The sequence below is a fragment of the Macaca fascicularis genome, chromosome 9 (assembly GCF_037993035.2).
Source record: "Macaca fascicularis isolate 582-1 chromosome 9, T2T-MFA8v1.1".
Taxonomy (NCBI): Eukaryota; Metazoa; Chordata; class Mammalia; order Primates; family Cercopithecidae; genus Macaca; species Macaca fascicularis.
Genome location: NC_088383.1, coordinates 37,797,296 through 37,823,961, shown reverse-complemented (window position 1 = coordinate 37,823,961; position 26,666 = coordinate 37,797,296). Strand labels below are relative to the sequence as shown.

General features: G+C 34.8%; 1 protein-coding gene across 1 annotated transcript in view; it reads right to left on the bottom strand.

Annotated features, from left to right (window-relative positions):
* Window positions 1-26,666, bottom strand: part of LOC102138461 (ankyrin repeat domain-containing protein 30B) — a 142,708-nt gene that overhangs the window by 100,972 nt on the left and 15,070 nt on the right. The window contains exons 9-11 of the mRNA XM_065520013.2: window positions 13,478-13,508; window positions 10,626-10,698; window positions 582-672 (exon numbers count right to left, since the gene is read on the bottom strand). Coding sequence (XP_065376085.1) covers window positions 582-672; window positions 10,626-10,698; window positions 13,478-13,508 — 195 coding nt within the window. The remainder of the gene's footprint in view (window positions 1-581; window positions 673-10,625; window positions 10,699-13,477; window positions 13,509-26,666) is intronic.

The window sequence follows — 26,666 nt, the reverse complement described above, 5'->3', positions numbered from 1 at the left end:
TATACCGAGTCTATATGACAAATCATATACACGCATGGCTGTGCAAATATGCTTATATTCACCTATTGCAGATAAAACACAACTCTCCATGGTCAGGTGCTTCCATCCCTAATGCTTCCCCACCAGTGAGAAAGACAGGAGAGACAACATTTTGCTATAATTCCCTGGCAAATTTTGGTAATGAAAGGTCACTTTATATTCTTCAAATCTTTCTAACCATGACCTATCTTTTTCTAAAGAATTATTTTATTTTACCATCCGCCATTATATAAGCCTGCTTCTTGTTGCCTCATGTACTCCATGTATTCTCTGTCTTCCTCTGTCTTCATTTCCTCTTTTACTCCTTTGCTCAGGTCTTACAGTATATTGAATTTAAACTAATAATTCCGCTCTTTTTTTTGGCACTGTCAATATAATCTGTTGCTAACACCTGAGAAGACATATAAGTTTCACTCCTTTTGTTCTTCTATGCTATGCATTTAAAAAATAATTTTCTTTGGCTGTCAGAGTATATCAGTCCTCATGCATTTAGACAAACATTTGGCCAAATGGGGTTTTAAATTAAAAAAAATTGTTCTTACCTTCTATTTTGTGATTTATTGTTTCGACATCATTTTGATATATAGCACCAGGTAAACACATATAATTCTGTCCAGCACTCTTAGAGATAATCTGTTAAAGATAATATCAATAAATAATTTGTTTATTTCATTTTTTTGTTTTTTTGAGATGAAGTCTTGCAGCGTGGCTCTTTGGTGTGATCTTGGCCTACTGCCACCTCTGTCTCCCAGGTTCAAGCAATTCTCCTGCCTCAGCCTCCCAAGTAACTGGGACTATAGGCATGAGCCACCACGCCTGGCTAACTTGTTCTATTTTTAGGATAGACAGGGTTTCACCATGTTGGCCAGGCTGGTTTTGAACTCCTGATCTCAAGTGATCCGCCTGCCTCATCCTCCCAAAGCACTGGGATTACGGCGTGAGCCACATCAATAAATATTTTCAATTTTAAAATAATAAAAATGACAAGCATCAATACTTTTATTTAAAATCTTGTTTATGGACTGGGCACAATGGCTCACACCTGTAATCACAGCACTTTGGGAGGCCAAGGCGGGTGGATCACGAGGTCAAGAGATCGAGACCATATTGGCCAATTGGGTGAAACCCCATCTCTACTAAAAATACAAAAATTAGCTGGGCATGGTGGCAGGTGCCTGTAATCCCAGCTACTCAGGAGGCTGAGGCAGGAGAATTGCTGGAACCCAGGAGGTAGAGGCTGCAGTGAGCTGAGATCAGGCATTGCACTCTAGCCTGGTGACAGAGCAAGACTCCATCTCAAAAAAAAAAAAAAAATTTCTTAAAACATATTTTTTTTTTACTTTAAAGGTAATTAGATTTAAAGCTGTTCACATATTGAACACCAAAACATTTCAAGAGGAAACCTCAAATGTGCTCTGTATATCAAACTTATCTTTTATCTTCATGTCGCTATTGAGTAGGTTACTGAGCATGGAAAATAAAACATATTCAGAAAAAATTCACTCATGTACAAAAGGAATTAAATTCAAAGTATCTGCCTTACTCTGTAGTCCTCACCAAAAATAATAGGGCATTTCAAACAGAACACAATATGATTAAACACTTGACATATGCATAATTATAGAATTTTTGTTAAAAACTATGCAGGGCATGAAGAGAATTTTCAGAGTATGTCATACAGAGTGGGAATAGAACTCTGTAGAAATTGTTTCATTTAGGAAAACAAGGGCTTAAGATAATAAGAATAATTTTTACAAGTTTTTTGCTGATAAAGAACTGCTTGAATAAAAGGAAAGATTCAGAAGGAAAACTTTTATTTATGTTACTTTTAAATGAAAGCAAACAGTCATTAGATAAAGTATGTGATTGATTAAGACACAACTTCAGAAAAGTAGAGCAAGCCTTCATAAAAAGAGAAAAACAAAAACATGTATTCGTGAAACGTGTAACGTGTGCCAGACACATATTTGCAGATTTTTCTTCACTTTAGAATAATGAGGATGATGATGATGTTGGTGGTTACCCCACTTTCTACTTCCTAGTCATTCTAGGTTAAGAACAAAATGATGAACAAATACGGTCCACTGTTCTCTCTGTTTAGAATGTCTTCCTCCTAGACTTTCATATGGCCTACGCCTCATCTTTGAGATGGAGATTAAATGGCAGTCTCAGAAAGATCTACTCTGACCACAGAATTCCACTGCCACTCCCACACCCATGCTAATTATAAAGTTCTTCAATTTTCTCTAACCAAACATTCTCTGTTTTGTTTTTAAGAAAAAGTTATAGTGACTTATAAGTTTTTTCTATTTGTTATTCTCTTCCTACTACTACAGCATAATCCCTCATCTTGGATATTCAGAGTCTCATTGCCTAACACAGTTAGTGCTCAGAAAGAAATTACTCCAGGTCAAAACATTGAAAATCTCATCAGGAAAGTCTAACTTTCCAAACTGCTATATTTCTATGGAAAATCTGCAGTTGTAGCCTGCTGAAAGTTACCATCCCCTTACCCAAAATTAGAAATCCACATGCCTGTTCCTACTCCCCGTTCTTGTGCTAACAATACTGCTCTCACATAAATGCCACTTTGATCATTTCATCTTACATTCGTATACAGACTTTCCAGTTTACAAAATCTTTTCACATTTGTTACAACATTATTTCATCACATGTACCTAAGAGGTAGATATGAGCACTATTTTTATTAACAAGGTTACTGGTATTTGATTAGGTTAAATGATTTTTTCCAAGTTCCCATAGATAGTAAGTGACAGAACCAAAATACAGACTTATTTTTTGACATCCACTCATTGTTGTTACCACTACGCAGCTGCTGCTTCTAAGTGGTAAGGCCATTCCTATCTCTTCATCCACAGCTGTGACCTTGGAATACATCATTATTATTTGATACTTATGTGACTGCAAACATGGCTGCCACAAAGGGACTCAAAAATTTCTATTTGTGAAAAGAATGCCTGCTTATTAAAATACTACTCAACCAAATTGTTGTTATTACAGTTTTACAGGTGTCCTATTTCTCATGTTTATCCAATTCCTGAAATGTTCTTTCAGATATATACTGGATAATCAAAATACACCAATACTTTCAAGTCCCAGGTATGATCTTTTCAAGTTCCAAGTTGAACAAAACTAAGACTACAGTTTAAACTCTTTCTCCCTGAATCCAGTTAGAGCTTTTGTATATCTAGATATACATAGAATCATACATTTGCCCATAAATGAACGCAGAGAAATTATTTAGTTTTTAGACAAATTTAACTTCAGAACTCGAATAGATTCCTGGTGCCTTCTAAGCCTTATTTTCTTTTGCACTATTCTACACTGGCTTCAAAATTAATACTGCAAATCAGCAGAATTGCACTATGCAACTGTTATCCACTTGGCACATGATTAAAAAGTACGTTCTGATAAATGCCAGAAAATAATTTCATATAGACACATGCGGAGGTGAGAAAATAAAGTCAAATCATATTTCTATGTTTTAAGATTACTCATTACTTAAATTTTAAAATAACATCAACAACAATACACATACCTCAGAATCAGAAGGTGATTTTATATCTTCTTTTTGTCCTGATTCTGATGTGGGCATCTTATCTACAAAATGTTATTCACAGACACATATATGAGAACATTTATTACTGTAAAGTGTAAAAACATATACAAATCTATTTCCATTTATGAATATTTCAAAAATAAGAGTTAATAGCAAAAATAGAAATTCAAAATTGAAGCAGGTTCAGAAAAAAGAATTGATAGTATGAGAAAAGACAGCAGAAAGTATTTTTTTAAGTAGACATTGTTATTTGGTCTACAAAATTGTTTTCTAAATAATAGAATTTAAGCATAGAAAAATTTTCAGAGATATTCACTAAATTACCACTTTTATTATTTTGGCATAAAAAAATAAAATCGTCATTACTTTTTTGATCTTGTGGAGCTTGTTCAATAATGCCAATATCATTTTCTTGTTGTCCAGTTACTGTCTTTGTTGCTCCCTCCTATTACAAAAAACCGAAAAGCAACAACAAAAAATTCTTCAGAAAAAAATTGTATTTATTCACTCACTCACTCAATTTGTCAGACAAAACAAAACAAAAACATCCATTGTATGTATCAAATCACAGGCACTAACCTAGTAGAAGCAGAAAATACACACAGAAGATAAATTCTAGTTTACATTCAAGAAATGGTAGAGACATGTGAAAACAAATAAGAACAGAAAAACATAACTCACCAGTTCTACAATTTAAGTCAATAAAATACATAAGGGCATAAAGGAGAGAAAAATCAGTTTCACCTGAAAAGCACAGAAAATGCTGCCATAATGGGGCCATATTTGGAAGGACAGGCAAAGTGCAGAGTCAGGATACAAAGACTCTAGGTGCAACAGCATGTGCAAAATAATAAGGCATGAAACAACATGGCAACTGAGGGGTGCCAAAGTGATATGGTAAAACTGGAACACAGTCAGAGCAAATGAGTTGAAGAGAGAAAATGGGGCCAAACCATATAAGATATGTGTCACGCTAGAATGTGTACTTAACCCTTCAGGTAATGGGTATCCGCTCAATATGCAGATAAGTTACATCATTACAAATATATTTTAGAAAGGTGACCCTTCCAGTGATGTAAAGATAGATGAACATGGGGAGATGGGGCAAAACTAGAAAGGAGTACTTCAAAATTATAGGTAGAGAGTTAATTACGGTAATAAGATATGGAAAATTATAAGAAGGTAGATAATACAAATTTTGGTGTGTGACTGGCTTGGTGACCTGGAGGAAGGTTGAAGTGCAGGATGTGGGGGACGGTTAAAATGGAGGTTGAAGTACTTGAGCATTTCATGGCTACTTCCTAGGTGTTATTTACTAGGATGGGGAAACCAGATGACTGAGTAGATTACAAAGAGTCAGGAAAGAGGCAGGAAAAGAATAAAAAAAAAAGATGCTTTCAGTTTGAGACTTCTAAGATTTGAGGCATCCAAGGGGCTTGGAAGAAAGATCTGGATAAATACATTTGGAGTATGAGTAGATAATCTACATGAGGAAAATTACATAGTGATAAGGAAATAAATATTTATAAGATAGACTAAATGGGTAGAATTAAGCAACACAAATCTACACAGACTGTTGAAATTTTGAAAATGAAATTAAAGGAGAGAGAAAAACGTGGGATTAAGTTTCTCAGTCATATATTTCCAAATTTGTTTCAAGAATATAATTTTATTTATATATGTAAATATTTATTTCTGAAATATTATTGCAATATGCATCTTTGAATTGAATGAAAACATTTAATTCTAAAACAAGATTCTGCAAAATGACCTATATAAAAACCTTGAAATTTTTAATTGTAGAAGAGAAATGCTTACCCATAGAATTACGAGGCATTTTTAAGTACTACTATAAAGTGAGATAGAAATGTGAAACCCTGCTTTAAAATTCACATGCTTTTCTTATGTTCCTGTAAACAATATAATACTAGCTCAAATTGCCTACTTACACCATATAGGATGGTAGTTTAAAATTGGAGAAAAGATCTCACATAAAGAAAATTAAGCAAAAATTATTCAAGTTCAAGATTTAATAGTTTTTATGTATATCTATGATTGTCAAGCACAATTCAGTATTCACAGGAGAAGTGAAGAAAGAAACTAAAAAATTCAAATCAACAGGATTCCTGAGTTTTAGAAATAAACAAATGTATGTGCAAGGTTTAATAATTATGAAGACTAAAGTTAATAAGGCTTCCTGGAAATAATATAAAATATCCCCATTGCAAGAGATATTTTAAGAGTAAAAACAATTCTTCCGATGTTAAGTTTGTATACTCTGTTAACAATCTTCCCTCACATCTGATTCTATGATAATAGGCACTTTTAAAAAATCCACAAATATTGAATACATTCATTTGTTGTGTGTATATAATACCACTACATACATACTATGAACAAAAGATATCAGAATATTTTTAGAGATTAATAATTTCTACATTTATTTCTTTGAGAGTGTTCTAGCTTAAAAGTGATTTTAAAAAAGTGATTGAAAATTTAAGAGACACAGAATAAGAACATTGTTCATATGATCAGAAAATGTAATTTTAATAACAAGCTTAAATAAAATGCTTATTTATTTATACTCTATTATCAAAAATATTCAAAACAGCTACCACGGTTACATCAAAGAGTAAGATAAATTAGTTAAATAACCTAAGAATATGTCAAACGTTAAATTAGAAATCTTGAACCAGAAACCAAAGAGTCAAAAATTGATAATTCACAATAAGGCTGACAAGGCCTAAAACAGATTTCACTTTGCATTCTACATTAATATGACTAAATTAAATATAAAACGTAAAGTTAATAAAAGAAGTGAGAATTAAATTTTCGTTCCTTGTTTATAATTTTTTTTTTTTTTTTTTGAGACAGAGTCTGGCTCTGTTGCCCAGGCTGGAGTGCAGTGGTGCAATCTTGGCTTACTGCAAGCTCTGCCGCCTGGGTTCACGCCATTCTCCTGCCTCAACCTCCCGAGTAGCTGAGACTACAGGTGCCCGCCACCACGCCCGGCTAATTTTTTTCTATTTTTTAGTGGAGACAGGGTTTCACCATGTTAGCCAGGGTGGTCTCGATCTCCTGACCTCATTATCTGCCTGCCTTGGCCTCCCAAAGTGCTGGGATTACAGGTGTGAGCCACCGCGCCCGGCCATTTATAAATTTTTTGTTGACACAGTATAAATGTACATGTTTTGGGGGTACATATTATCACTTAATACATTCACATAATCAAAACAGAATAATTGAGATATTAATCACCATAAGTATTTATCTTTCCTATATATTAGAAACATTCAAATTATTCTCTACTAGGTATTTTAAAGAGTACAATAAATTGCTCTTACCTATAGTTATCCTTATATTTTCTTTCAGCCTTTTATTAAAATCAGCTACAAGTCACTCAAAAACACCTGAGCCGTAATTTATTACCTGGCTATGTTTTCTAATTTTTTATTTTAAATCATTTATATAATATCTTTTATTCTAGAGCGTTCCTGCTCTCATTTAAACAACTTTTTTGTTCTTTTTTTAATAATAATCTGTGTCATCTTGACTCTCTCATGGAGTCTCTATGTTTATCTTACCCTTCTTCAATGAATTATTTCATTTCACCCCGTTCATGTAATTTATTATTATAGAAATATGGTGGTATCCATTAATGAATGAATTATTTCATTTCACCCCTTCATATAATTTATTATTATAGAAATATGATGGTATCCATTAGATTATTATTGTTCTTTTTTCTTTTTTTTTTTTTTTTTTTTTTTTTTTGAGATGGAGTCTCGTTCTGTCTCCCAGGCTAGAGTGATGCAATCTCTGCTCACTGCAAGCTCCGCCTCCCGGACTCACGCCATTCTCCTGCCTCAGCCTTCTGAGTAGCTGGGACTACAGGCGCCCGCCACCACACCTGGTTAATTTTTTGTATTTTTAGTAGAGACAGGGTTTCACCATGTTAGCCAGGATGGTCTCGATCTCCTGACCTCGTGATCTACCCACCTGGGCTTCCCAAGTCCTAGGATTACAGGCGTCAGCCACCGCACTCGGCCCCTAGGTTATTTTTTTAACCAAAATAACCTAGGACAAAAATTTACCCTTACAAAGTTTATAATATTATAGAAATAATTAAAATTTAAAAAGTTAAATTACATGTTATATTTTGGAATATCTCTTCACAGTTGTATTAATTACCTCTTGTGTAGAAAAATGTGAGACTTTAGTTTTTAATAGTACCTTATTTAACTGGGTTTGCATTGAAATGGTATGGGTTGTTTCTCTTCTGTGTGGCAAAAAGCTAAGTATAAATAATTTTTTTTTTTTTTTTTTTTTTTTTTTTTTTTTTTTTTTTTTTTGAGACGGAGTCTCGCTCTGTCACCCAGGCTGGAGTGCAGTGGCCGGATCTCAGCTCACTGCAAGCTCCGCCTCCCGGGTTCACGCCATTCTCCTGCCTCAGCCTCCCGAGTAGCTGGGACTACAGGCGCCTGCCACCTCGCCCGGCTAAGTTTTTGTATTTTTAGTAGAGACGGGGTTTCACTGTGTTACCCAGGATGGTCTCGATCTCCTGACCTCGTGATCCCCCCTTCTCGGCCTCCCAGAGTGCTGGGATTACAGGCTTGAGCCACCGCGCCCGGCCTAATAATTGTATAAATTCTGCTTCTTCCAAGAAACAGAGAAAGAAAGAGTAAATCATGGGGAAGGCAATGATTGATTAATGAAAATCCTGTATAGCAACTAAATAGAAACCTGTAAATAAATATGCTGACAATGGAGACAGTGATGCCCTCTCAAAAGCAGACACTGAAAAAATGTATTCTGTGAGAAAAAAAGTCTGGGGTAAATCATTTTTAAAAAGGTGAAAGAGGGAGAAACAAACAAGAGACCTTACCAATCAAGTATAGCTTCAGTCATGAAAGAAAATGAAAAACAACTATTATAAGACATGTGATGAAATACATAAAATACAGACTTTTGTTCATAATATATTCCTATAATGCTGAACAGTATTTACACTATAATTAGTTATTTTGTTAATACCTGTGTAATAAAGATTTAAGTTTTATTATTATATAAGAAGACACCAAATTAGTTAAACATGGTCGTCAGCCAATACCTAAAAGCGAGAATTTTCTTACTACAGAGAGAGAAAAAATTTAAAAAGGAATGTTTCATAAACTTTTCACCTGAAGAAAGTATTGGTAATAAGAATTTTAGAGTAATGTATTCCTTAAAAATATATGTTTAATAGAACATGACTTTCGGCCGGGCTCAGTGGCTCACGCTGTAATCCCAGCACTTTGGGAGGCCCAGGAGGACAAATCATGAGGTCAAGAGATTGAGACCATCCTGGTCAACAGGGTAAAATCCTGTCTCTACTAAAATTACAAAAATAAAGTGGGCGTGGTGGCACGTGCCTGTAGTACCAGCTACACAGGAGGCTAAGGCAGGAGAACTGCTCGAACCTGGAAGGTGGAGGAGGAAGTGAGCCGAGATCGTGCCACTGCACTCTAGCCTGCATGACAGAGGGAGACCCCGTTTCAAAAAAAAAAAAAAAGAGCATGAGTTGAGACTAAATTCATTAAATTTTTTTTTTTAATCTAAACTCCACTTGGAGGATACTGGAAAATACAGCGTAACCTTCTTTCTTATTTACTACATGTCACTGATTGTCTTCTTATTTAAGACATATTTTCTCAAGATAACTTACATGAATTTATGCATTTTAAATATTAAAAGACAATATAAATTTAAACCATATTTTAGAAATGAATTAGAATTAATTTTAAGATATATTATGCGTATTATCTTACTTGTAACATTCCATAACATAAAAATTCATTTGTCTGCTTATTTATTCACATTGAAAACCTCTTAAAATGCTTCTTATAGGCAAGACTGTATTCTGGGTACACAAGGATGCACGCAAGTATGTTTTCTAACTTGCGGTATCTCATAGTGATGCAAGAGCTTCAAAACAATTATGTAAACAACTAAATACAAAATCTTCTGAAATTTAAAATTTTCAAATGTGATCATAGATCCTAGAACAGTATGTTTAAAAACTGCAATTTAAAAATTCTGAAATTAAAATCTTGCCATATGCTTATTAAGAGTCTCTAATTCCAGAACTGGTTGTTTAATTGGGGTAAAACCTGCGTTCTTCATTTAGATGAAGACTTTAAAGTATACTTTTAATTAAGTAACTTAGAAAACACACTGGCATCCCTTAATAATACAGATTCTGAGAAAGAGAATTTACATTTCTAAATTTCTACTATTATTTTTTAAATTAGAGATAAGGTCTCATTATGTTGCCCACACTGGTCTCAAACTCTTGGGCTCAAGCAATCCTCCTGCATCAGCCTCCTTGGTAGCTGGAACTACAGGCATGCACCACCATGCCCAAATAAATTTTCACAACTTCTAATATTATTTTGGTGTATTTAAAGAACCAAGAAGAGAAACTGAGACAAAGCTCTCTCCTATAAACTACGTGATATCAAAACAATAAGTGCAAAAAAACCTATATGCTATGTGGCACAGTTTTGGAACTGAAGAGTATCAGAGAGATTCCTTGATTACTATAATAAGTAACGTGATCCATTAAAGACAAATTTAAGCATGAGGTTTTTTTTTTAAGTTACAATAGGATAATTTTAGAACTCACAGTAAGTACACTTATCCAAATAAAAATTTACCAGATTTTATATATTCTTTACTGTGGAAAAGTTTTTTCTAATATAATGTTCCTGTCACTATATATTCTCCAGCCCATTCCTTTTTTGGGCCCTCACAACCTCAAAGTATTTACCAAACATTTGTTATTTACTAAAGTAAAAAAAAAGTTTAAATCAACTACTCATATTTTATATAAAATGTTCTTATCTGACCAACTTTATATTGCCAACATGAAATAATGATACTTACAGCACTGCAAAGCATGAAAAGTAAATACTATACAGAACTAGATTCCAACTGAGAAAATCAACTTCACAAAAGACCATTTTACCTTGGTAGCAAGATTAAAGTCTTCCTCAAGTTTTGTAGACTGTGAATTTTCAATAGTCTGTTTGCCAAAATGACTTTAGAGAAAAAAGATGTAACATAAATGAGCAAATTCACATATTTTAAAAATAAAATCTGCTAGTGCATATCTTGGTGCTCACTTTAAAAAATGAAAACAAAAAGCAAAATCTGGGAAAAGATCAGTCCTCTGTATATTAAATCATGTTTCTTGGTAAAATTAAAATATGCCCTCTGTTTTTAAAAAATATCTTAGTTACATATTTTTGACTCTTCCTCCCCAACCTATAACATTCAATGAACACTCACTCTTAGCTTCATAAAAAATAGTGACAGCCAATATAATTGGCATACCCTGAATATAATTTGTCCTCACAAACTGTCCTCAATGATGAACTAGAAATCTACTTAATAACTGACATAACTTTTGATATCTAAACCGGAACAAACTTGATAACCTAAAATGAGGAAGAAAGACACAGTTACCGTATCCCTTTTCCATTATCTATCTCTGATTCAAAGACTAATCTGTGTCACAGGAAAATGACATTCTTTGTTTCTCAGCAAAAAAACCACTTAAGAAGACCCTGTTGCTTTCCTTCACCCTAAAACACTACAGAGGGTGCCCTGAAATATTTGAAATGTTGAAAAGCTGAACCTACAAATGTCAAGTCACAAATGTATATTTCTTATTAGAAATATTTTTCTCAACAAAAAGTGAAACTGTAAAAATAATAAAATCTAACTACTTATTTTATACTTGTCCTTCCCTGTTCAGGGCTACATCAACTAGCAAAACCTTAAAAATCTTTGTACTTATTCCCAAGGAGAGAGACTGCTAGAAAAACTGAGTCCTGATAATTGGATTTCTCTAAGTACTATATATACACAGAGAGAAAGATCTGGAAGTGGGAGCCACTATATCTAGTGAAAGTGTGTCTCACTTCCACATCTTTCTTCTGCAGGGCTTCATGGCAGTCTCCAACCTTTAAATATTCAGCTCATCAAAGCATAGATTACTGAAAAGATAAATTCAATGACCAGCCAAGAAGCTCTGTATTTACCTGTTCCTGGAAAACAACTAAATGGAGTCTCAGTCAGTCATTCACCTCCCCCATAAGCATGTTACCAAAAACCCAACTGAAGCTCCCTGACTTATTTGCCAGCCAATCTTACCCCTGCTTTACATGTACATGGGTAGGACATTAGAGGCTTGGAAAAAGAGGCAAAGGGGAGGGGACACTTGCCCTGGGCCACAGATCTGTGTAATTCAGCAACCTTCAATCTCCTAGCATTCAAGGGGCTCTAAGCCTCTCCAGTGAGATTTGGGGTGAAAGAACAGAATAGCACATTTCTATCTGATCGTAGAGACTTTTTTTTTTTTTTTTTTTTTTTTTTACCCTTTCAACAGAAATCTTGAAGTTTGTCCATTCTTCCAATTAAACAAGCAAAAAAGCAGTAACCTATTCAGGACTTCTTTTGTACCATATTTAATATGCCTTTCTAGATAACTCCCAATATCTACTGTGTTTGTTCTAATTTATCTTCATCAAACTTGTCATAAGATCCAACATTCTGATCTCTTTGGTAAAACCCTTACTCCTACCAATCCTGGGATTATTTCTCTTCAGACTTGGCCTTTCCCTGCTAATTCCCTTGTTACCTACTTCCACTGGGTTCTCCAGCTAATTTCATTCTTATCCTTTTCAATTTGTTTAATTAGACCCATTTCCTCTTCCTTTCTATTATTCAAACACTCACATGGTGATATAAAAACAAGAGTAATGGGCTTTGAAATGAGTTTAAATATTACTTGTTACCTCCTATATTTAAATAGGTCACTTTGAGTTTCAGACTCTCCATCTGAACAACCATTTTTCCAGGATATTAAATACAGGTTGAAATATGAAAGTATTTTGATTAGTCTCCAAGAGTCCTTAAAATCCTAAAATTCCATGTACTTTTAATTTTACCTATAGAAAAATGGGGCTGGTAGAAAGCAATAAAATAATAGAAGAAAAGAACACCAAGGAAAGCAGAGAAGAAAGTAATCAGGAAAAGATCATAGAAAAGTCATGGAAGAAGAAAAAAAGACTCTAGCAAAAAAAAGAAGAGTGCATACAACTAGGCAGGGTACTGCTTTGAAGAAAAACTAAGCTGGGAAGTCAGTAAACCGAGAAATCTATAAGAAATAGCCTCTAAATATGATTAACATATTTCTACATAGATATTCTCCAATAAGAGTAAAATAATTCATCTATAGGATTTACCTGGTCTTGCTTATGAAACAAAAACCTATGTCTTGTCACCACAGCTAAGTCAGATCTGCTCTAAAAACTTTGATGATAAAAACAAGGTACTGGTATACCTCTTTAACTCTTAAACATGTTAGAACAAAGTCTTGGATTAACCAGTGTTCTAAGGGAAATCTCTAAAAAGAGTTAACATATGACAAAATGTGACTTTGTGAATTCATCCCATCTGAACCTGGACCTTGATCCTAATGATGCACAGGTATCCATCAATCTGTGCTGAGGGGCAAGAGAAGGGATTTGGGAGCAAGGTAGGCTGATGGCAAACTCAAGGGTCAGTTACTTTTTAGCTATGAAATCATAGACCGATTAATCAACCTCTCTGAACCACATTTGACTGACTAATACAAAGTAGGTGATAGTAGCACAGATGTTTTCCAAAGCTGTGTGATGACTATGTGAGATGATAAATATTAAGCATATAATATATTGTCTAGCCCAGAGTAGAATACTCAACAGATAGTGATTTCTTTCCTCTATATTTTCTGAGTTAAAATATACGTTTTAAAAAACCATAAAGTCTTACCTGAATATAGACTCTACAGAACTCACATGCACTATTAAAGAGAAAAAGTAAAATACATTAAATCAACAAATATAGATAGAAAATACAGAATATTAAAAACATAAAAGGGCATGATGGCACATGCCTGTAATCCCAGCTTGGAAGGTGAGACAGGAGGATCACCGAAGGAGCCCAGGAGTCTGAAAGTAGCCTGGGAGACATCATGATACTTTAACTTAATTTAAAAGAATCATGCACACTTTCATGCATGATCCAGATATTGTATAAAAAAGCATAATACTCAGATGCTTTGTTATAAAGACTGAGATAATTTGATATACAGCATTCCTTTGGGACAATACATTAAGACTATAGTAAAATTATTATTATGTATACTACTGGTAGAAAATTGATGCATTAAGAACTATTATTTCCCCTCCTTTATAGTTCTCAAATGAGAGGAAAAATCGAATTTAGCACAATTTGATATCTAAAAGTAAACTACAGTGTACAATAGCCATAATACAAACAGAATCCTATAAGACTGACAGAAAATTGTATTATTAGCAGAATTAGTATAAGTGGACAGTGTCAACCTTAGAAAGTATAATTTCTAGACAAATGAACTCGGAGCAGTTAGAACAGAGGATACAGTAGTCTCTCTTGATCTGCTCTACTTATAGAAAGAAACACACACACATGATTTCCCTCTGCTCTCACACCACAAACATCAAAACAGAAGACTTCTGTGACCAAATGTTTGGAGGATTTTCGCTACCAACAAGTAGGCAATCAATTCTGTAGCAGAAACCAGCTGGTTGTCCTCTATTCAATTCCAACACTATCTGTCTAGAAATAGTCTCAGATTCCACAGGTTGAAGGCTCAGTCTCACAAGACTGCCCTCCCATACCAATTGCAAATCTGTGTCTCTGAAACTTCTAACCAGCTGATTTCAAGTTGGGGTTCTCAAGACTCCCTCTTTGGGTTTGATTAACATGCTAGAGTGCCCGAAAGATGAAGGGAAACACATTTACCAGTTTATTATAAAGGGTATCACAAAGGAGACACATGAATAGATGCATATGGCAAGTTATGGGGGAAGGGGCATGGAACTTCCATGACCTCCCAGGGCACATCAGCCTCCAAATACTTACATACATTCAGCTTTCTCGAAGGTCTCTGATTCCGGTCATTCTGGATTCTTAAGAAAGCTTTATTACATAGGCATGAATGAAAAAATCTGCGGCCACTGGTAATTGACCTTATCTTCAGCTCCTGTCACCTCCTAGGAGGTTTAGGGGTGGGGCTGAAAGTCCCAACACTCTAATCATGCCTTGTTCTTTTTTGTGACAAGCTCCTTTCCTGAAGCTATCTAGGGACTGTCAGTTATCACTCAATTATTAGCATACAAAGACATCACTTTGGAGATTCTAAACATTTTATGAGTTGTATGCCACAAAACAGTGTGGAAGACCAAACATATACTTCACAATATAATATTGAAGGTTTGGATTTCTGTGACTTCAGCTACTTGTGGCCAACTGTAGGCCAAAATATTAAATGGGGGATTCCAGAAATATACAAGTCATAAGTCTTTAATAGTGTGTCATTCTAAGGAATATGATGAAATATTAAGACACCCTGTTCCATCTCACCCAGGTCATGAATCATCCTTTTGTATATGCTATCTGCCCATTAGTCATCAAAATGGTCTGTTCCTGAATCCCAACCATCAACACCATCATGGCTCAATGATCCAGGGTCACATGAAGCAGATGATCCTCCTTCTGATGTATAGTCAGATAGCCAGAAATAATTAGTAGCCTAACACCACATGACAACTCCTACCTCATTCTCCTGACTTCATCTCATCACATAGGCATTATATCATCTCACAATTATCATATGAGTGAGAAGGGTGAGTACAATACAAGACACTTTGAGAGACCACATTCACTTAACTTTGATTATAATATATTGTTATTGTTTTATTTTATTATGAGTTATTGTTAATCTCTTTCTGTGCCTAATTTATGAATTAAACTTTATCAGAAATATGCATGTATAGAAAAAATATGAATATATAAGGTTCCATACTATCCACAGTTTCAGACATTCACTGGGTATCTTAGAAAATATCCCCTGTGGATAAGGGTGAATTACTGTACCGTGCATGTGTGTATGTGTGTGTGTGAGAGAGAGAGAGAGAGAGAGAGAGAGAGAGAGAGAGAGAACACAGATCTCCACTCTCCACAAGAAACACATAAAAAAACAGCACTTTTCCTCACATATGACCCTTAGCTTTTGACAATTCTGGAAAAATGCTGGCACATGTACTCTCCAGTCTAGACAATTTTCCAGACCCTGTGTATGTTGGCTGCTTCAGTTACAAAAAGTTAGGTAGGATCATGGGAAATTTCTTCTTGGACACCAGAAACATTAACCACATCAATAGTACACTTAAGAATTCTAAAAGAATTCTTTTGAACAGATTACCACTGAAAAACTTGTAAGTTAAATCCAATTGACTTTTCAGTAATCTCATGAAATTCTCACATTTAAAAGAAATTTGCAACATCACTTTCTCTGACAGCTCTCCTACTTTTCATTAGCCACTGCTCAGTCACCTTTACCAAGTCCTTTGACTCTGTAAAATGTTGATAGTCCCAGGGTTTTGTCAATGGCTTTCTTCTTATTCTACATCTTCTGCATAATGGATAAGCTCATTGAGATCTATGGCTTTGCCTAATAATTGTAATAAAATTATTCTAGGCCTGCATCTCCAACCATAGTACTATCTCCAGCTAGAAACACCAATAATCCAATTACTTATTGAAAATATCCCACATAAATGTTTCATTAAGCTCAATATGTAAAGAAAACTTTGGTCTGTTCCATGACTGTTTGCACTTCTCTGTTGACCTGACAGTTTCCTACTCCTTCCCCATGAGCATTGTAAATGCTAATGCACAATGTGGAAACTTATGAATGACCTGAAATTTTTTTCTGTCCCCTAGCTTTTTAAACTCAATAATCAGTAAATCATATTAACTGTACCTATTTTCTGCCTTTGCTTAATCTTTCCATTGCCACTGGAAATACAAACTTATTTTATATTTATATTTCCTAGTCAGAAATGGCCCCTTAACTGATGGCTTTCACAGGGAAAAAGAAACCCTACTTGTCAGGGATCAGAAAAAGTGATTAGAAAAATATTTATAAAGATAGTTACAGGAAATAGACACAAACCTTCTTGGAAGGCCGTGGTTAGGGGTTTGCACAACTTCAGTAAATGATTTGGCTGAAAGCAGCCTAATCCTCTTTACTGTGAGTGGACAGCAATGGAGCAAATAACTAGGGAATGTGGAGGAGTTTATCTAAATAGCTTGTTTACTCATATGGTCCTAAGACCAAACTTTGATCATCCGAGGGTGCATGATTGCTTTGTACTGGGGGGTCAGCAGTGTTAATTACCCTCTAGTGGTGTTGACTCGAGACCTTTGTCTCAAGGAATTCATGGTTATGGAATTCCAAATTCAGCTTACCAAATGGTTTTTAGACAAAGTTTTATTGGAATACAGTCATGCCTATTTCCTCACACATTATCTATGACTGCTTTCATCCTACAATGGTAGAGTTGAAAAGCTGTGATAGGGACCACATCACCTAACATATTTCCTATTTGGCCCTTTACAGGAAAGATTTGCCAATCTCTGGTTTATACCATGACCAGAATGCCCTGATACTTAATCTAATCTTGTGACTCCCCTACTCAAACATTTCCAATGCATCTCTGCAGAAAATATTGCTGGCTTCCTATACATAGCCATTATTTATTCTTTCTTGCTACAGAAACACAAGTATATTCATATATTTATTATTCCATTACCCCCATCTCATCTACAAAATGAGAAACCGTTATTCTAAGCTAATCACAGTAAAAACATTTGCATTTCTAGTGACTGGTTTACAAATGAGTATGTGTACTAGGGAGGCTGAGGCAGGAGAATTGCTTGAGTGCAGGAGGTGGAGGTGGTAGTGAGCCGAGATCATGCCATTGCACTCCAGCCTGGGCGACAGAGTGAGACTGTCTCCAAAAACATAAATACTTAAAATGCATTCCTGTGTTTTAAATATTTAACTATTTAAGTCAGGTTAAAGCAAAAAGCAAACATGCAAAACTAAAATGTAAGACCGTTTCATCATTAAGGATATGTTTATCATTTGACATCCATGAAGTGTATATCTGGTTTTAAAAAGCAAATTTAACTTCTGATCTCAGCATCCCTAAAGTTCACATTTCATGCAGAGGGTCCAACAAACTCGAATCATACTTTGGGAAGTCACCATTTTCACTCATGTTTAGAAGTGTACCCTGGATCATTTCAGATCTAACATGTTGTAATACCATAGCTCCAATAATCTGTGGGTCACAGTTCGAATTGCTAGTGGAATGTATGATTGCACAAGGAAATACTTTAAATATTTTAGTTTTAATTTCTAATATCTAAAAAAATAGATAAAACTAACTTAAAGACTCTGAAATCTGCATGTTTTCATTTTTATTTATTATTAATCAGCATGAAATTGTGTAATTAACTATGGTGCAGTCATACAATGGAATTTTATAAAGAACCTAATATTAAAAAACACAGTTAGTTGTGTCCATTATGGATGTCTCTAAAAATTATAATGCTGATCAAAAAAGAACATTGCTGAACATTACACTGTACAACCATGTACGCATTGGAAGTTGAAAAAAAATTACATATTAAATATGACCACGTACACGTGTTGTAAAATGTTTAAACATGCATAAGAATAGTTTTCAAAACTGGTTTAGAATACTGGTTACTTCTAGGCAATAAATGGTAGTTGTGTAAAAAGACTCTAAAGCCAAATGCTTCAGAATCACAGTTATATGAAAAAGTGTGTTTATCAAATATTCATAAAGAAATGATTAATTATTTTCCTCATCTTTACAAGGTAAAGGTACCACACACAAAAACAGACACACACAGGCACCCACACAGACACACACACACAGAGTTCAGTAATCAGTTACTGATTTTCTTAGGATTCTCAAAGTGACAACACTGAAATGAGGTAATTAATGTTAAAACACAATTGTTATATCAGTAAAATAAATGTTCCCCAAAGTAAACTGTGGAATTTGAATTAAGCTTAGAAGAACTAAAAAAAAAAAAAAAAAAAGTAGAGTTTCAAAATTCACCTTCTTAAATCTTTAATACAAATTCAAAATAGAAAACATTACAGTTTCAGGAAACAAAAGTAGAAACAACTGAGATTAAGGCAACATTTTTTAAAAAATACTATTGAAAATTACTGTTCTTGTAATATCAGTTTTTCAAACATAAATATCAGTATTGCCATTATTTAGATCAAATCTTTTCATCAAAGTTGAAAAAAATAAAGCATTAGGGATAGAAAGACTATCAAAATATCCAATATTGAAATATTCCTCTTTTCATAGTTAAATTGAAAAATTTACCCGGTCTCAACGTTTGTTCATTCTTCCATTCGAAGGCTTCATTTGGAACAGAGTTTTGCATGTCAACAGCAGGCTAAATGGGTTCAGAAGCAAAATGATTAGTAAAGAATGTATACTTCACAAAATACGTAGTTAATAAGTCATTCAAAATGAAATTATAAAATTCAATACCTTAAAGTCAGAGGGCTTTTCAGGAAACTCTAAAAAGCAAAAGAGATTTATTATCAATCATAGGTAAATATGACAAAACCAACCACAAATGAATGCAATGACAGTATCTAATTGAGTCCTCTTGCTCAGCTTTGAGAATGATTTCTTTAGGTTTAGGGAGCTTTTCTTTTGGTTTCTTTCTTTAGGATACTCACATGACAGAAATACACTGAAGAAAATATAAATATAGGTTTCACAGATCATGCAGTTAAGACTTCAAAAGCGAGATTGTGTTTCACGTGTAAAAAGGGTTGATATAAGAAAATAAATGTCAAAGCTGAACATGGAATGCTACACCATATACTAAAAGAAACACATTAGAATCATTTATATTATTCTATTCATCATGTTCTTTAATGTGACCTATCTTTGGAAAGGTATATAGTTACGATGAGAGTTCAGTTGAATTTAGAATTGACATCTCATCAGTGAAGTGCCATGAATTGATCAGCTTGGATAAATACTTAGGTCATTATACTAAATATAAACATTCATTGTTTTCCATAACCATATGGTGTAATCATATGCCCACATTTCTGTATCCTCTAGTGTATCCATCTGAATGCTTCTTGATCCATTCATGCAAGAAGATGTATAAAACTCATCATGGAAATAATTTACAATAAGCTTTCAATATTGACATATTTATATATAAATTAACTGCAAGAGATATATTAAACATAAATAACTTTTATATTGTTAAGTCACCACAGTATTTATTTTAAAAAGCAATCTTATTATTCAAGTATAAATTCAGTATATTTTTAGTTCCTATAAATCGTCTGATTTTGTGTATCGTTAGTCTATAATAAATTTTTGTGGAATGGCAATTTTATCAAAACAACTCTTTTTTTTTTTTTTTTTTTTTTGAGACAGAATCTCGCTTTGTCACCCAGGCTGCAGTGCAGTGGCGCGATCTCGGCTCATTGCAAGCTCCAGCTCCCGGGTTCAGGCTATTCTCCTGCCTCAGCCTCCTGAGTAGCTGGAACTACAGGCACCTGCCACCACACCTGGCTAATTTTTTGTACTTTTAGTAGACATGGGGTTTCACCATATTAGCTAGGATGGTCTCGATTTGCTGACCTCGTGATCCGCCCACCTCACCCTCCCAAAGTGCTGGGATTACAGGCATAAGCCACCGCACCTGGCCAAAACAACTCATTTTCTTAAAAATAAAGCCAATGTTCTTACTTTCAAATATATTTCATTTGAATAGATAACATCAACTAAATATATATTTGTCATGAGTGATTGTAATAGCGAAACCTAGTGAGACCAAGATATTCTAAGAAGTGAGGAAAGTCAGAAAATAAGGAAGAGAAAAGGACTATAAAAGGGAATGAAGACTAAGGAAGACAGAGAGTACAGGGAGTTCATGAAGGAACAAGAAGCAGAGCTATAATTTTCTGACAAGTTTTGGTACTGGAGGATCATTTTATATTCCTGCCATCTTTCTAACCATGATCTATCTTTTCTTAAAAAAGTGTTTTATTTTGCCACCTCCATTATATAAACCTGCTTCTTATTCCTTCATGAACTCCCTGTACTCTCTCTGTCTTCCTTAGTCTTCATTCCCTTTTTACTCCTTTTCTCTTACTTATTTCCAGACTTTCCTCACTTCTTAAGAGTATCTTGGTTTCAAAAAATAATTCAGTTCATTTTGTGTACTCTATATATATCCTATTGCCAAAACCTGAAAATATATACAACTTATCATCATTTTACTCATCTCTTTTCAATGTTATGTATTTAGTGGGTAATTTTATCTGACTATGAGCATATATCTTTCTTCATGCATTTAGACAAACATATGGTTAAATGACTTTTCAAATAAAAAATGGTTCTTACCTTCTACTTCTCTATTTACATGCTTCATTACACTTTGATCAATAGACTCAGGTATATACACTTGAACTTTTGTAGAACTCTCAAAGAGACTCTGTTAAAAGTAATATCAACAGATAATTTTGAATTTAAAATCAAAAGAAGCATCAAAATTCCTAATTAAAATATTTTTTAAACTCAATTTCTGATTTCAAAGGCAATTTGATTTAAGGATAGGCACATATTGAAAATCACAACATTTTGATAGAAAACCTCACACATGCTATATCTAGATCAAAGTTTATCTGTTATCTTCATGTGGCTATTGACTTGGTTACTGAGCATGAAAAATAAGCAACATTGACAAAACTTTTCACTCATCTGTATATTTCAAAAAGTAGCTCACTTGAAAATATCTTACTTTATCTTCCTCACCAAAAATCAAGAAGGCACATCAAACAAAGTACAACACTTGCTACCTGAAATAACACATGTTGGGGTTCAATCAGGCTGGTGGGAAAAATATTAGATAGAGATAGCTATATAAATAGACACAAATCTTCTTGAAAGGCCGAGAAGTTTGTATAACTTTGGTAATATATATGGTTGAAGGCAACTTGATCTTTACCTTTAAACAAATTAAAGTAGTCATAAAGGAAGGCAGAGTAGTTTACCTAGCTAGCTTGTTTACTCATATAATCTTAAGACTAACTTTTGATGTACCACAGGTGCTTAAGGGCTTTTTACTCGAGAAGTCCACAATGTCAATCACCCTCTAATGGTGTTGACTCAAGCTTTTGTTAATTAATCTTACTGAATAATTGTGAGTCTGACTAGCTGATCAGGGCCATAGTGGCAACTGTTTACAGAACTCAGCAGGAAGTCTGTAAGCCACTTGGACACCCTCAGCTGGACTGACAGAGCAGAATATCTGTGTGTCAATGTACTTTATTCATCTGTCACCGGGTCAGAGGTCTGCAAGGGACAGACTCCCTGCATCGGTGCCCCCTCCAGAGGAGTGCTGCTGCAAATACATACTGTATTAAACATTGAAAATACTCATGATTATAGAATTACTTAGTGTTAAAAATGATGCATGGCATGAAGACAATGTTAAGAATAAGTCATATAAAGTATACTCAGAGCATTGTAGAAGTCACTTTATTTAGGTAAACGGGGAGTTAAAATAATCAAAATGTTTTTGATAAAATGTCTGCTGATAGAAAAAGTACTTGAATAAAATGAAAAAGTACTAAGGAAAACTTATATGTATCTTATGTTTAAATGACAGCAGACAAGTATTAGAAAGTCTTTTTTTGTCTATGGACAAATTAGATAAAGTCAACTTGTCTATTGACATCTCATTTCTGTTACCACTGTGCAGCAGGGGCTTGGATCTAAGAGGTCAGTCACTTCCTGTGTCTTTCCACAGTTGTGACCTTGGACTACATCATTATTATTTGGTACTTATGTTGCATAAGCATGGCTACCACAAACAGACTCAAAGAGGTCTATTTGTAAAAATAATTTCTACTTTTTAAAACACTCGAACAAATTGTTATTATAGTCCCACTGGTTTCCTATTCTTTATGCATTGTTTTCTCCTGAAATGTTCCTTCAGGTCTATACTGGACAATACAGATATGTCAATAATTTCAAATCCAAAGCATTATCTTTTATGTTTCAAGTTGTACAAAGCCACAGCTTAAACTGGTTTTCTATGAATCCAATTAGAACTTTTGTATGTCTAGATATACCACCGAATCATATATTTGCCCAAAGGTGGACTCAGAGTAATTCTTTAGCTTTTGGTCAAATTTCACCTCAGAACTCATGTGAATTACTTGTGAATTCTAAGCCTTATTTTTTACACTATACTACACAGTTGTCTGAAACTAATTCTGAAAATTATCAGAATTTCACTACCAAGCAGTAAGCTACTTAGCACATAGACATTTAAATATTTCTTTTTTTGGAGACAGAGTCTCACTCTATCACCCAGACTGGAGTACAATGGCCCGATCTGAGAGCAATGGCACGATCTCAGCTCACTGCAACAGCCATCTCCCAGGTTCAAGTGATTCTCCTGCCTCAGCTTCCCAAGTAGCTGGGATTAGAGGTGTGTGCCACCACACCCAACTAATTTTGTATTTTTAGTATAGACAGGGCTTCACCATATTAGCCAGGCTGGTCTCGAACTCCTGACCTCAGGTGATCCTCCCAACTCGGGCCTCCCAAAGTGTTGGGATTACAGGCATGAGTCATCACGCCCAGCCAAGAATGTTTTTAGAAAAATCAGAATTTCTTCTGAGCATATGCAGTGGTAAGAAAACCAAGTCAAAGCCGCTGACTTTATATTTTCACATCACTCAGTATTAATATTCTTAGAGAATAATAACATCAATAATACACAGTACCTCAGAATCACAAGAATTTTCTTCATCTTCCTCTTGTTTGGATTCTGTTGGGAACCTCTGATCTATAAAAGGTTAATCACAGACACATTCATGAGAACATTTCTTATTATAAAATTTTAAAACATATACAAATCTATTTTCATTCATGAATCTGTGGACTTTCTTCTGTAGCCTGTATATTCTATCGGTGGATAACCACCACCACTTCTATAGTCAATTGGTTAGAGTTGCAATCTTAAAATCTAAAAATCAACTTTATACTCATTAGAATCCAAATAAAATAAAAATTTGATTAGTTTGTATTAATTATTTCTTCACAAAAGTCATATCCTCTTCTCCCGTGAAACACACTATGTCAGAGATTTGCTATTCACTCAGGTAACTTTAATTACCTATCATCTCTCATTACTTTCTAAGTTTTTGTTTTTTACTATTACTTAGTTTTATTGACTAAGCAATCTTTATTACATAGTTCTTCAAAAAAATTATTTATCAATAAATAAGAGTCTGCAAAATACTAACTTTTTGATATTAGCAAAATATATATACAACCCTTTTAAATTTCAATATGCCATGACAGTATATTTGGCATGTATATGTTTTAGATAAATAAGCTTAAAGAACTTGTACTGCATATAAATTAAAAACTGCTTGAATTACAATGAGATAGTCTTTCCTTAATGCAACAATATCTTCACAATCAACTTGTGCCTCCTTGGAGAAACATTACAAATTTATAGGAAAAATGATTGCCTTAAGTAACCTAAATTTCCCACATTTCATAGAATTAAATCAAGGTCCATGCAAGACCCAAGGAATACTGAGCACCATGAGTCAGATAACGAATATATAACAGAAATATTCTAAACGCATCTGAAGTGAATTCACTCAAATTTCCTAGTTAGACATGGCCCCTTAACTGATGGCTTTCACAGGGAAAAAGAAACTCTACCAATTACTATTGTATTTTTTAAGTTAAAAAAATTCAGTAAAAGAAATCAAAGTAAAATAATGGCAAAGAAAGACCTACATGTTTAAATGTGTAAATTGAGCTTCTGAACTTGATTCTTTTTACCCTGAGTGGGTCAAACTTTCATAACAGATTGATACTAGGCCACAGATTGGTGACAAAAAAAAAAAAAAAAGGACTATAGCATGAACTACTACAAAAGTTTCATCTTTAAATCTTTTTATGTAATTACCCTCCATCTTTCTTCTATATGAAGGGCCAGCAAACTATAGGCCGCAGGCCAAATTCAGCTTACCAAACAGTTTTCTATACAAAGTTTTATTGGAGTACAATCTTGCCTATTTGCTCATACATTATCTATGACTGCTTTCACTCTACAATACAGACTTTGATAGCTGTTCTAGAGACCACATGGCCTAGCATTTTTTTTTTTTTTTGAGATGGAATATTGCTCTGTCACCCAGGCTAGAGTGTAGTGGTGCGATCTCAGCTCCCTGAAACCTCTGCCTCCTGGGCTCAAGTGATTCTCCTGCCTCAGCCTCCCATGTAGCTGGGATTACAGGCGCACACCACCATGCCTGGCTACTTTTTGTATTTTTAGTAGAGACGGTGTTTCAACATGTTGTCCAGGCTGTTCTCGAACTCCTGACTTCATGATCCACGTGCCTCAGCCTCCCAAAGTGCTGGGATTACAGGCTTGAGCCACCGTGCCCAGCAGCCTAACATATTCCCTATCTGGCACTTTACAGGAAGAGTTTGCCAATCTCTGCCTTATACCATATCCAGTATGCCCTGATACTCAAATCGAATCTTGTGACTCCCCTGCTCAAACTTTTTCAATGAATCCCTGCAGAAAACATTGCTGACTTCCTACGCATAGACATTATTTATTCTTTCTTGCTGCAGAAACACAAGTTTCTTTAGATACTCAGTATTCCATTACCCCAATCCCATCTCAAAAAGGGAAATTATTATTCTAAGCTAATCACAGTAATTACATTTGCTTTCCTAGTGACTGGTTTAGATATAAGCATGTGGTATAATCCAGCCAATAAAATGTTACAGGAAGATTACTGCAAGCTTCCAAGTTTTCTCCCTCTTTAAAAGAAACATGTGAACAAAAGCAACCCTTCCAGCTTTTAAATATTGTCTTGAGAGAGCATGATTACTGGAGCTGTTGCTAATTAACCAACCAAAAGTGGGATCCCGGCTGGGCACAGTGGCTCACACTTGAATTCCCAGCACTTTTGGAGGCCAAGGTGGGCATATCAGCAGGTCACAAGTTTGAGTCTGGCCAATATAGTGAAACCCCATCTCTACTAAAAATACAAAAAAATTATCCAGGTGTGGTGGCAGGCACCTGTGATCCTAGCTACTTGGGAGGCTGAGGTAGGATAATCGCATGAAGCCAGGAGGCGGAGGTTGTAGTCAGCCGAGATTGCTTGCGCCATTGCACTCCAACTCAGGCGACAGTTTGAGACTCTGTCTCACAAAAAACAAAACAAAACAAAACAAAAACCAGAAAGTGAGATCCTATGATATCCCTGTACCACCAAAACAACTTTAGTTCCTATGGTTTTAGCCATTTTTCATTAGTTCATCTAGTATTTATAGCCAGAAAAACTGTGAGAATTTTTCCAGGGCCTACAGAATAAGAGCTACTTAATTCCTATACTATTAAAAAGTGTAGCCTAAGCTTGCCTTATTTAGATATTCAAGTCACCGGTATATACCCAGTAATGGGATGGCTGGGTCATATGGTGCTTCTAGTTCTAGATCCTTGAGGAATCGTCGTACTGTTTTCCATAATGGTTGAACTAGTTTACAATCCCACCAACAGTGTACAAGTGTTCCTATTTCTCCACATCCTCTCCAGCACCTGTTGTTTCCTGACTTTTTAATGATTGCCATTCTAACTGGTGTGAGATGGTATCTCATTGTGGTTTTGATTTGCATTTCTCTGATGGCCAGTGATGACGAGCATTCACCCAAAGGATTATAAATCATGCTACTATAAAGATACATGCACATGTATGTTCATTGCGGCACTATTCACAATTGCAAAGACTTGGAATCAACCCAAATGTCCATTAGTGACAGACTGGATTAAGAAAATGTGGCACATATACAACATGGAATACTATGCAGCCATAAAAAAGGATGAGTTTGTGTCCTTTGTAGGGACATGGATGCAGCTGGAAATCATCATTCTCAGCAAACTATCGCAAGAACAGAAAACCAAACACCTCAGGTTCTCACTCATAGGTGGGAACTAA